The sequence below is a fragment of the Corticium candelabrum genome, chromosome 12 (assembly GCF_963422355.1).
Source record: "Corticium candelabrum chromosome 12, ooCorCand1.1, whole genome shotgun sequence".
Lineage (NCBI taxonomy): Eukaryota > Metazoa > Porifera > Homoscleromorpha > Homosclerophorida > Plakinidae > Corticium > Corticium candelabrum.
The window spans coordinates 2,598,378-2,611,299 of NC_085096.1; the positions used below are offsets into that span (position 1 = coordinate 2,598,378).

Sequence of the window (12,922 nt, forward strand, 5' to 3'; positions counted from 1 at the left end):
CACACAATGCTAGTGGCTTCATCAGTTGCCACTTTTTCTTTCAACAATGCAGGTGTTCTTATCTTCGACGGCGTTGCTCATGAAGAAAGACTCAATAGTTCTCTGCGACGCCAACATGGCACGTGCACTTTGCTGACATGTCTATCTACTTGCATGTGAACATCAGCTGCGAAAGTGTGGTTAAGGGCTGCATGTACAAGTGTTGGTGTTCTGCACAATAATACCTCGTTTACACTGGCACGTTCGAATGGGCTGGACCGTGCCAGCTTGGTGGTACCCGGTCTAACGTGCCAGTGTAAACACAACCGGGCCAAGTTGGGAGCGGCTGGAGTGGACTGACTCAGCCCGTTCGATTTGAGTGAGCTGGCTCGGTGCAGTCCGGTCCCGTCGCTTTGTGTAAATACGAGTAGGTTAGATGGCTCGGTCGAATATCGATAAAGCATGGACGAAAGTCTCTATCTGATTTCGTTGTGGGGAGACGAAGCCATCCAGAGTCAGCTCATCATATCACAAGCAGTAGCACTGCTCGTTTTCTAGTGATTCCAAAACATGACTCTTTTGCGCAATAGCTGCAGTCTCTTCGCTCCAGTTCACTTGCTCGGTTTTTCAAACAAGAGCACACACGTATCTGGCCCGTTCGCAACCTCGCAGTGTATGTTACACGCATGCTGGCTCGTTCAACAATTCACACCCGGCTGGAATACTCGAACGGGCTTGCTGGTCCTTATTTGTCTTGTCAGTGTAAACGAGGTACTAGATGCAACCTGGTGTCTTAGCTAATTAAGTAATAAGCTTACTTTGAGATCCTCAAGTCTTGGCATCTGGATGATCTACTTAACCTAAAAGCTTAATTGCTTAGAATAAGGGAGAGCGGCCCGCTCTGCTAAAAGATCCTGGGGAGAACACTGATAGTAGACTTTGACAACAAAATGGCTTTGACAGGTACCGTAAGAACTTAGAAGTGATGTTTCTTGGATTTTTGATTTGTGGATTTGCACAATAAAATTTGATTCTTGAGTTGTTGGTATTTCTGGTGCGCATGCGCAGTACTAATATATGGTAATGTGTCCTTGTGTTTGTCCTACTGAACTTTGAATCCAATGAAGTCATGCCCTGTTGATTGCACACTGTGGTATTGGCACCCCTACTGGTCTCTGCTTCATTATTACATCAGTATGTCAGATAGTCACTGTTTTATTAATTTAATACCACAAATAGTTAGAATGTTAAAGTAGTACAGCAATATTTTAATCATGCATGTTGTAGAGGATTAGCATTATTTAGATGTTGGACTATATTTAATGTTTGGGTTGGTTGAGAGTGAAGATGTTGGGAGGGTCTGACAGACTGGGAAGAAAGAAGATGACTGGAAGAGATGATGTGACTGATTGGTGTTTCTAATTTAGCCTTGAGTTGGTTGGCACGAAGTCTACAGGACCAACACAAATATCGTGATGCCAGCCAGGTTTACGAAGAGCAACTTGAAATCGAGGAACATTTAGGGCCTGGTTGTGAAGCCTTTATTGCAACAGGTTAGTTGTAACAGCCAACTTTCTGATTTTGATATCATTTTATCATTTGCTTATTCATTTAATTAATCAAGTCTGTGTTGGGTTTGCAATATGTAAACAACATGATTAGGATACAAACTAGATAATGGTTGTTTATGGTGATAGAAAAGTTGTAAATGATTTTTTAATTAATTAAGTTATGAATGCACTGCTTGTTTGTATAACTTCCAGTTATGTGGCTTTGGATAGAATACACTGATTGAACTTGCAAGACAAATTTGAAAACTGTGACTTTATTGTGATTTGAATGTAAACGTTAGGAAGTGCTATGTTAGTCACGTGTTCTGATATGGAAGCTACCTGGTGTAGAGAGCTTGTCTTTTCTATTTCAGTTTGTCTGTCTAGCTGCCTGCACTATCCACATGTGTTACAGTAGTGGAATGTTTATCTCTATTGGTTACTATTAACTGCTGCAAACAAGAGGCTGTCTCCACACTAAACTTTGTGTGATGCTAAATGTTGGCATATTCTCTTGCAGACAATGCTATCAAGTGTAACATTTGTAGAGACCTCAGCATCACATTCTATTTTACAAGCACAAACATTGTGGTAAAGTATTGTGATTTGTCACAAGCAGAGATAAAGTGAAGATTAGGAATATGAGAATGTAGATTTAGCAAAAGGAAGGTGTACAAAGAATATTGAAGACTTGGACATCTGAGTTTCCTTCATATTTAATTATAATATTTAACATGATAAGATATATATGATAATTAGTGATAATATCAAACTAATGAGCAATTAACTCCAATCAACTAATCAACACCTAGATTGTCACCCATCCCCAACTCCCAGTCTGTGGCACTGTAACAGCTACAAACAGCTTGTTCTCAGCTCAGTGGGCTTATAGTGATTGAGAAAAGGAGCAGTAAACATACATGCCTTTTCAAGCGACATTGAATGCACATTGGCCATGAAACCGGATTCAATGGGTATTGACAGCTACACATTGTGTCACCCTAATGCCATGACAGTGTGAAATGGCTGGATGTGCATTGAATCCACAGCTAGCCTGCTTACTGCATTGAATGCGCATCAAATCACATAATACAGGTAATCCACTCTTTCATCTTGGCTAGGCAAGAAATTTTGTTCGTTTATTGAAAGCTATGAGTCAAAGGAACGGGACTTTGAAGAAGTCACGTGACTTGCGAGGAGCGGTATACTAACGGGGTTCTATTTGCCCCAAATCCTCTGGCTGGCTGGCTGACTATCTATGTACGCCAAAAATGACCATATATGGGTGTCACGCTTCAGGAATGTATGGTATGCAAGCGAGTGACCAATCACGACCCATTATTCTTCTTTGTGTCGCACGCGGCAACGAGGGCTACGCGCTGTTCGACGTGAGAGAACATCTAGCCAGAAAGACGTCAATTTTTGATCAGAAACAACAGAAACGTTGTATTTCATGTAGCGCTACCTAAAAATCTACAAGCATCGAATCTTGCTGTCGTAGTATGCACAAACGTGAAGAGTAGTGCGCGTGATAGGTACGGGACTTCCTTGCTAACGCGCGTTGCCAAGTACCGATACGGTACGTACACAGCTAATGTACGTAACGCGATACACAAAGACATACAGAATTTATAACTATAGCTTTGGAAAAAATTAGAACCGGCTTCTATCCTGTTTTCGGTCGACAGAAGGAGCAGTCGGCAGCTGCGGTGTTTGCATACACTCTGCGTAGGTACAGGAGACCGATTGGGGAAGGTAATTTGCTCCACTCCGGATAGAAGCTACTTCCAATGAGTATTGCTTCGTAGCTTTCATTTGAAGCGACGCTCGACGGAGGTTCACGCATTACTAGTTAATGTCATTTTCTGTTAGGGCCATTAGTAGTTGTGGACCAGGCATGACACACATTGTTTATGTGTTGGTCATGTTTTGTTGGTGTTTATTCAGAGTGGATTGGGATAGTGGGGAGGGTGAATAGCTAGTGGGAGATTTGTTTATTTATATTGAAGCTTTTTAATGGTTTTGTAGAAGATTATTTTAGTTTAAAATAACAAGAATGGAGAAAGTATGTGGAAAAAGTGTTATCGTTCCTAATCAGACATTGCCTGCTTAGTCAGCAACAGTTGCATGTTGTGTTGTTATAGGAAATATATAAAGTAATATTATGTGGCTTATTGTGGATAGCAAGGAAGAACCTGAATCTTTGCAAGGAAAAGCAAGCTGACGCTGCAAAACAGACTTCTGATCATCAGCAAGGTACTCAGCATATATTCATCTAAATTAGTTAAAGCTACATTTAGAAATGCAAGGCTCAAGCATTCTGTTGTCTTGCATCCCAGTGGCACACGTCCGAGTGCATTATTCTTGGAAGCTCGATAGCTTTGCACATTTAGATTGACCAACTTGGTGGCAAAGCCAATCAACGATTACTAATCAAAGTGATGTATGACATTGGTTGCAGAGTACAAAGTGAAGAAGTTTTTAATCAAGAGTCGATAGCATAGATTTGCTCACTGAAATAAGTTTTGTTGTCTGTCTTATATTTGTATTGCATGAGGCAGCACTGGAGAGTCTAATTTGATGGTATGTGGTGTGCTAATGTGTTAGCAACTAAACAGTTTAGGTGGTTTGTTTTCACTTGACAATTGTGTATTTGTACGTACATGTGTGAATCGTAGTGTAGTTTGCATGATGTTTGCAAACTGAATATCTAACTGAGTCAAGTTGACAGACAAGATAGAATAAGTGGGTCATATATGATGTAAGGAGAGTCTAATACTAAAAAAAGTTGAGTGTCAGCTTGACTAGTAAGCACAACCTTCCAATTCTATGTTTAGTGACCATTTAGCATGGTAGGTTTTAGTATATCGTGGATCATGTGTTGACAACATTCTGAACATGCCTATTGGTTTCACCCTGAACAGCATGTTGGTCAATAGTCTTCTCTGTTTAGTGGCACTTCAGTCGATTATTTCCTCGTTGTGCTTGCTTGGCCACAGCACTAACTTGTTTGTATTTGGAGTGCATGTACATACAGTACGTATCAACGGATATCATTGTCACCATTTTCTCACTTTATTTTTGTATCTCTTTCTAGCTGTGCAGAATGAGCAGCGTGAATTGACCGTATCTGTCTCACCTGACAGTCGATCATCACAGACCCTCAGAAGAGATCCGGACGATGATTTAGTGGGGCAACTGATTGGCCAAGTTGAACAGTTGACAGTCGAGAAAGAGGCAAGTGGGTTGCAACAGAGAATGATGAGAGATGAACGAGACGCTGCAACCAGGAGAGCAAGCGAACTAGAGCAAGAAGTTAGGTCTTTACGAGAGGAAATTGCATCTTCTCTTGAAGAGAAGAACAATGAGATAGATAGTCTACAGCAGAGAGTCGATACTGAACGGCAATCGAAGGAGACGTTGATGAGGGAAAAGGAACGTGTCCAACGTGAATTGTCTGAGAAAGATCGAGAAGTGAGACACTTGAGTCAACAGAAGAGTGATCTTGAAGTGCGGTTGAGTGCTGAGGCATCAGTCAATGCATCACTGAATTTAGAAGGTGAGATTATGAGGATTTCATCTCGAAAAGTAACTTTGACTGATCAAATTTAGTACATACTCTAGGAGACGGCCCAGCGCAGACGATATGCATGGATGTGGATGGGCAAGCGTGCCGCGGATGACAAACAGACTGTTAGACAGACGGACAAAAACAGAAAAATAGACAGATACACAAACAATCAGGCGGACAGGCAGACAGACAAACAAACAGAAAGAAATACGGACAGACACAGACAGATAGACCGACAGACAGATAGACAGACAGACTGACTGACTGACGGACATCGTTTATTACACACAAACCTCTACATACAGAACACTAAAAGTAAAAATATTATCCGCGACTGTTTAGGTCAGTAGAATCACGGTTACAGCAAACTACAAGTTAAAACTATGCAAATAGTAGTTGAAGATCAATTGACAGACAGACAGACAGACAGACAGGCAGACAGACTAGTTTGGAACTTTATTTAGTAGAATGTTTGGTAGTTGTTAGCCTTGCGTAGCCAGAGTCTTTACGCCATGTCATGAATACTTCAGGGTAGAAAAGGGTCTGGTGAGCAGCCTTTGAAGTCGCTGTGTTGGCACCTAAGCCCAAAATCTGCCAACTAACTACCGGATTTGGTTTCTTAAACGCTTCAGTAAAGACCAGATTGGTATGCACGCAGTGCAATCGTATCACAATTATTTTCTCTTGTTTCGAAGACAACAACTCGAGAACTACGGCTAGAGTCGTTGCTGTTTGTGAAATCAATTTTAATCTCGTCGAAGTCCACAGGCTTTGATCTCATTCATGCAGCATGGTGGAAGTTTAAAGTATACTTAGGACGTATTTCTAAATTTAGATGGTTTGCAGCACAGCATGACTACAATAGTGTGCACTGCATGATGTGGCAACGGAGACAGGATAGGAACTTACTCTATACTGTTTGTCCAAAGCGACCACAGACAGTCCATTGTGAGCGATATCTGGAAGGGCTCAGTGGAGCTGATGTCATCGCAAGAAGACGAGTCTTCTTCTTTGTTTGGGTAATGATCTCATGTGTTTTGTGCATTGCAAACAGCATAGAGTGCGTTTACATCCATGCAGCTGTAGTTTTCAAGATGTTCTCAACAAAACAAGAGAAAGATAATTAGTTAGCAGATTTTTGGTTAGGCAGCACCACAGAGACTTCAATGGCTGTTTACTAGACCCTGTTTTGCCCGGAAGTACGAAAAGGGTCTGGATATGCGAGACTAAGTTGTTGTATGAAGGGGCCAGTAGCTGGGTCCCATAAACTTGTAGCTTTATGTTTAGGGATGTTTTAGTGTTAGTGATGTTGTGCTGGTTTTGATGATGTATTCCATAGAGAGCTAAGACAGACAGACAGATGACAGACACACTCAGGCAGAAAACAGAATGAAAAAGCACCAAGTACCTAACCCGTCAGCGCTCATTATTTGTTGCGCGCTTGGGTAATGTGACTTCATACGACAAGTCACATGATTTAAGATATAGATGTCATGATTTCTTCGACTCGCTCTCTTGTATCTGTGCATGGCGAGATTGTATTCATCGACACAACCTTGTCAAGCCTAGAGACTGTCGGCATCGAACATCCCAGTTAAAGACTAACCAGCACATTCGTGTATGATTTGAATTACATATGCTGTAAATCATCTTTGACGGCTACATTACAAACTGGAGGGGGTGAATAACCTCAAAAATGGTTTACTTTTTGACATCATCATGACATTAGGTGTCCGTGTTTGAGTCATTTTGAAGATATCTAACATTTTACTAAGTACTGTTATATGTAAGCTCCAACAGCTCCAACTTAAGTTGTTTAAAAGGATATTTTCAGTTGTTTTGAATGCACACGTTTATATATTTTGCCGGAAGGATGTAGGGGGAAGGGTCTGGCTACACGAGACTAGTCTAGTGCTACGCTTATATTTACAAGAAGTATTGAGTCTGTATTTGCAGTAAAAACTCAAAAAGGTTTGGAACTATTACCCCATCATAATTCCCTCCACTACTGATCTATACTTAGATTTACTTTGCCGGACATTATTGTCACTTACATTTTGTGCATGCTAGCATTTAGTACGTACACTGCTGCTGGTGGCTGTGTAGACAAGAATGCATGCCTACATTTGTAAACAAAACTGCAAAAATTAGATTATATAGAATGAAAGTTGGCGCATGGAGCGAGGCGCTATAGATTGAACTTACTGAACCTTCCTAGTGTATCGTCTTGTAATGGAACGCTTATTTTATGTTTATCTAGCGTCTGCTGCGAAGGCTAACATCAATGAACAGCAAAAAGAGATAGATCATCTCAATTATGAAATCGAGAATCTCCAATATCAGCTGAACGAAGAGAGAAGAGAGAGAAGAGCCGTTGAAGAACAGTTGACGGTTCAAAACATTCAGAATCAACGAGGAAGGGAGCGCGTTCTAACTATCCCACCGTGTGACGTTCAGTCGAGTGAGCAGACTTTAGGAAATGGATCGTACGGAGGTATGTCAATGTGTGTAAGTGTAGCTCCTCGTTGTGATTACTGCAAATAAAGGTTGATGGCATTCTGAGCTAGTTTTTGTCTTGTTTGCATGCTTGATGTAAGTATATGTTAGATGTCTTCAGCATAACTCAAACACAAACACACAATAATGTCATTATTACGTCAAAATTAATACTTATCTAGATAGACAAGGGTTTATGATCTGAATCTTGAGGGCCTATAGTATAGGTTGCTATATAGGGAAACAGATATGCCTGCAACTTTTTACGAAATATTGCTCCAGCTGCAATGCAGACTCATTATTTAAATTACATTGTTTTACCTCTTTACAATCTAATTTGCTAAAGGTAAATCAAGATTTATATTTTAGTAAAAGATATTTTTAGGTGTCTTGAACAGACACATTTGTATTTGTGTACTTATAGTGTACTATGCCTCTTGTCACGACATCATTTTGTCAATGTGCATGCTAGTTATATGTGCGGACACTGCTGCTCAGCTGCATTGTGGCTGTGGGACACATGTATACACTGATTTGTAAACAAACTGTCCAAAAGGACTACAATAGAAAGCGGAAGTTTGCACATTGAGTGCATCCAACTCACTGAACTTTCCCAGTCTAGCTAGAGTCTTGCAATGGAACGCTTATTTTATGTTTATCTAGCGTCTGCTACTAGTTCTGATGTCAATGAACAGCAAAGAGAGATAGATCATCTCAATTATGAAATCGAGAATCTCCAGTATCAGCTGAATGAAGAGAGAAGAGAGAGAAGAGTCGTTGAAGAACAGTTGACGGTTCAAAACATCCAGAATCAACAAGGAAGGGAGCGCGTTCTAACTATCGTACCGAGTGACGTTCAGTTGAGTGAGCAGACTTTAGGAAGTGGATCTTACGGAGGTATGTCAATGTGCCTAACTGTTACTGTAGCTCCTCGTTGTGATTGCTGCAAATCAAGGTCGATGGCTTGCTAGCTTTTGTCTTGTTTGCATGTTTGATGTATAAGTATTAATTGAAGTAGCCGAGCTCTGATCGTGGCACGTCAGTTATCTATACGTTAGCAGTATCAGCAGTCCAGCAGCATGTGTCATAACAACATAGGTATACCATTGAGTTTTAATTGTTTTAGTTTTAACTTCCATATATGAATATAATTGACCAGGTTGAGGTTTGCCACAAACCAGCAAGGTGATGCCAACTGGAATATAAGTTGTGAGCTAGCGGGCGTTAACAACCATTGAAATTTTATTTTTTGTGTATTGAGCATTGATGCTAATAGTGATATCCGATTAGTAATATCATATATTTAGTTACTTCATATATGGATATACTTTGCAATGCATTGCCTGTCTGAAGTATGGTTTTATTCAGTTGTTCGTATTGGGTGGTGGCGAAGCTGTCCCGTGGCTGTCAAAATGCTTCACAAAGTGTTCATCGACGTTCCTCGCTATATCCATCTTCTGCAGCAAGAAGTGTCGGTGGCATGGGCAATACATCATCCGAATATTGTCGCTATTTGGGGAGTTACTCTTCAATTGGAAGGGAACAAGAAAGAAGCGTGGGTTATCATGGAACTACTGCAGGGTTCGATGTCGGCTGTGATGAATGCATGCAAAGATGACACTCGACCACTGACGTTGCGTGAAAAGGTGGACATGGCAATAGATGCTTGTCGAGGACTAGACTACATTCACTCGTTGGTGAGTAACCTTTACAGTTTGCACGGCATTACTAATGAATGTAAAACAATGTAGTAGAAAGGAGTGACCTCATCTCAGTCAATCTTCTGTTAATAACCGTCTTCAGATTTTGTAGCAAAATACTAAGTATAGGGATGATTACTGGAGACTTGAAAGATAAAGCAAAGAATCTATTGAAACTGTGACTATTAAATTACATATGCAGCAGGTAGATGTTCTGAAGCAGGCAGCCAGCCACATAGCCATATAAATTGTGTGATAGAACATGGTATATGATATTTTAGAATACCAAGCTAGGCGGCCATCTGTAGCGATTATATGTTTGTATGTTGCGTTGGTGCATGCAAGGGACCACTCGTGTTGCTTGATGTCGAACTATTTCCTTATAAGACAATAGGTAACACATTTTGACTTGCACTCAAGTGCCATTCTGTGATTTCCGCATGTTATCCTAACACCAGAATGGGACACGGCGACAAAAAGCTATCTGTAAAGCCTAGAAGCCTTGCTGCACTTGCAATAGTATAGTAGCTAACTCACCCTCATATAGGAATGTCAAGCAAAGCGAAAGTTTGATATGTCAGACTACAAAAAGTATATGCCATCTGTAATAGATGTAGCACTTCAACACTGGAACCAGCCTATTGTAAAAGCAACTAATATACTCGCTTTCACATGTCGCTTTCTAGCCTGTCGCCATCCTTCACGGTGACATCCGTCCATCCAACGTGTTGGTGACCGAGATGATGACGGCCAAGCTCGGAGACTTGGGAGCGGCTCGCTTCGTCGACGCCAAGCTCTCTGCTGGCCCTATGAGCGCAGAATACTCGCCACCTGAACAAATAAGTGGCCGCTTACCGCGCAAAACCAAGGAGACGGATGTCTACCGTCTGGGTATAAGTCTCTGTGAGTTGTTTACCGGTGAGCCTCCGGGTCCGCGTGAGCGCCGACTCGCACAGATCAGGCGTATCGACGAAGACACCGTCCGCACTTTGTGTGCCGAAATGGTGAAAGAAGATCCTAACAAGAGAGTATCTGCCGCGTACGCTCTTTCTGCTCTCTGCCGTGTTCGCGAGACCGTCAAGTACAAAGAATGCCGTACCAAGAGAATGGTGAAAGGAGGAGCAGAGGGCGTGGTTACACTCACTGACACTACGTGGTGAAGAAGAGAACTCTAATAAGGATTTGCAGTGTATTGCTTAATTTTAGAACTAATAGTTGTAGTGTGATTACTAACTGTTTGTCATTGTGTAGTAGTTGCCACGTACATTTTAGTGAAATTATTTGCGGTAAATTGTATTGTAAGCGTGCAGGGGGAAACGTTTTGTGAGCTTTGGTAGTAATTGCTTAATCAGTAGGAAATTTATTATTGCCAATCAGATGAGCACACTGCAGCAATGGACGACCAACTATCTAACTTTAGTACGTGCATGGGCCCATGCACAAAAAGTGGCAAGTCTCTAGTATACCATCACATCTAGTAGTTTAGTAGATTGGCACTTTTCCACTTGAAAACGGGGCCGATCTAAAGAAAACGAAGAAAGGATTTGACGAATTTTGCCAGACGTCAGAGGTTTCTCGTTACCTTAGCTAAAGGATCTCTCGCTCACAGGTCACATCTCATGATCTGATAGCACGACTACGTATACCTTGTATGACACTATAGTTATTATGAAATCAGCACAGCAGTAATCTATTAGAATTGCATGCCTGCACTATTGATCTGCTTACAGCTAGATGACCAAGCTGCACCAACTTGCCTAATGCCATCGACTCTCTCATGAAGCCACAGTGTCTCAGCCATGCGTTGCCACTGTCAGCTGCAGCCTTCACACTGTTGCATCTGTTTTGGCCTAGTACACGTGCGTATCTACATCCCAACTGCAACCATTCGATCTCACACGTAGCTAGAAAAGTAGGGTGCAAACAAAAAGACATACAACGGTCTTTTGTAAAATCAATTTATTTGCAGCATAGGCTATCTAGAGGCAAATTGCTGACACATCGACTGGCACACTTCAACGTTCACTGCACCGGTGCTCTCGAGCGCACGCGTTGCATTGCAAGTGTACGTCATTTCTCGCAGCGTCGACGCTCGCTTGGCCACAGAGAGGCACGTGAGAGCGAGTAACGTGTAAGAGGTAACATGCTTTTCACGCTTGCCATTTGTAGCCTCGGCCTCCCAGACCCGTGTAGCGCCGATACAAAATCGTCCTCCACGGGTCTGGGATGGTACCGCCTCTTCTCAATATATTGCGGTTGGTCCTAGGACCAGCATTAGTGTTCAGTTTCATAAATGCATACCTTTCCAATTACGGCCGTAATACAAGAACGACGAAGACATGTCGCGCTAGAACATCGTGTCGCATCCTGCTGCACGGGTACCTTTGTGTTTACAGTAGCTACGGTTTTATCATTTGTGTGTTAGTAGGGAACGCGAACGGGACGTTAGGAAGCACTTTCTTGTACTAGTGGTGCCGCGGACGCGATCGGCATGTGTCTGATCGCCGTGAATCCGCTGCGAGTAGCTGCTAGTCGCTCGTGGAGCTTCGAATTCGCGATGAAAATTCGCGATGCGCGCATCCGCTGTGACTCGATCGTCCGGATTCGATGCGACTTGCCGCGAAATCGCGACAAAACTTCGCCGTGAATTCTCCGCAAGACTTTGTGTAGTAGACGTGATCATGAAGTCGCTGAGAATGCAGCTGGCTGGCTAGTGTAGATGTCGGAGCATCGGTTCGAACAAACGGCTCTGCTAGGTGTCGTTACTGCCGTTGACAGGCGCAGAATACAAACCACGACGTGTAGGGACGTGAGTTTGCGTGAAGAGCGCACTACAAGTCGTCGTTTGTGTACAGTGTAGTCTTTGGTAGACGGCAGCTATGCATGAGATGTCTTCGTTGATTACAGCTGTAATTGGAAAGGTATGCATTATGAAACTGAACACTAATGCTGGTCCTAGGACCAACCGCAATATATTGAGAAGAGGCGGTACCATCCCAGACCCGTGGAGGACGATTTTGTATCGGCGCTACACGGGTCTGGGAGGCCGAGGCTAGGTTGCATCAGCTTTCAAGGTGTAGGCTCTCTTCATCGCATACGAGGCCATCTGAATTCAGAAGACTACCAACAGATCCTGGGTGATGTCATGCTGCCAGATGCTCGTCGTTTAGTCGGTGAAGATTTTATCTTCCAGCAAGACAACGCGACAATTCACACCTCGCGCTCACCCAGGCAATGGCTGCGGGACAACGAGGTTACTGTCTTGGACTGGCCTGCTAAGTCGCCAGATGCAAACTCCATTGAAAATCTATGGCATGTTCTGAAGGTTCGGGCAAATGAAAAACATCCTGAAACCGAACAAGAGTTGTGGGAAGCAGTGCAGATGGCTTGGCGCGAAATACCCCAGGGATTAATTAACAACCTGATAGAGAGTGTCCCAAGACGAATTGAGGCTATAGGACGAGCGAGAGGAGGAGCAACCAAGTATTGAGAATTTAACGGAGTGTGTGTGGGTTATTTGGAGTGTGTGTGTGACCCGTTGAACTAAACCGGCTTTTTTAAAAGCCACAGATTTCTTCAAAGAGAGCGAAATCCTGACATGGTAATGCTGGGGGGCGGTGGTTAGT

At 42.5% G+C, this 12,922-nt stretch overlaps 1 protein-coding gene across 1 annotated transcript; it reads left to right on the forward strand.

Moving 5' to 3' along the window:
• The first annotated feature begins 1,236 nt into the window (after positions 1–1,236).
• Positions 1,237–10,677, forward strand: LOC134187799 (uncharacterized). The gene is made up of 7 exons (XM_062655957.1): positions 1,237–1,532; positions 3,714–3,785; positions 4,627–5,088; positions 7,361–7,594; positions 8,260–8,493; positions 8,965–9,293; positions 9,983–10,677. Exons 3-7 carry the CDS (start codon positions 4,788–4,790, stop codon positions 10,454–10,456), a joined length of 1,572 nt encoding a protein of 523 aa, XP_062511941.1. The 5' UTR covers positions 1,237–1,532; positions 3,714–3,785; positions 4,627–4,787; the 3' UTR covers positions 10,457–10,677.
• The last annotated feature ends 2,245 nt before the right edge of the window (positions 10,678–12,922 follow it).

What these genes read in the sequence shown, in the direction of transcription:
- LOC134187799 (XM_062655957.1), top strand. Translation starts at nt 4,788, where the DNA reads ATGATGAGAGATGAACGAGACGCTGCAACCAGGAGAGCAAGCGAACTA. An exon ending in TGCATCACTGAATTTAGAAG is followed by an intron (nt 5,089 to 7,360) that starts GTGAGATTATGA and finishes ATGTTTATCTAG; the next exon opens with CGTCTGCTGCGAAGGCTAAC. An exon ending in AGGAAGTGGATCTTACGGAG is followed by an intron (nt 8,494 to 8,964) that starts GTATGTCAATGT and finishes GGTTTTATTCAG; the next exon opens with TTGTTCGTATTGGGTGGTGG.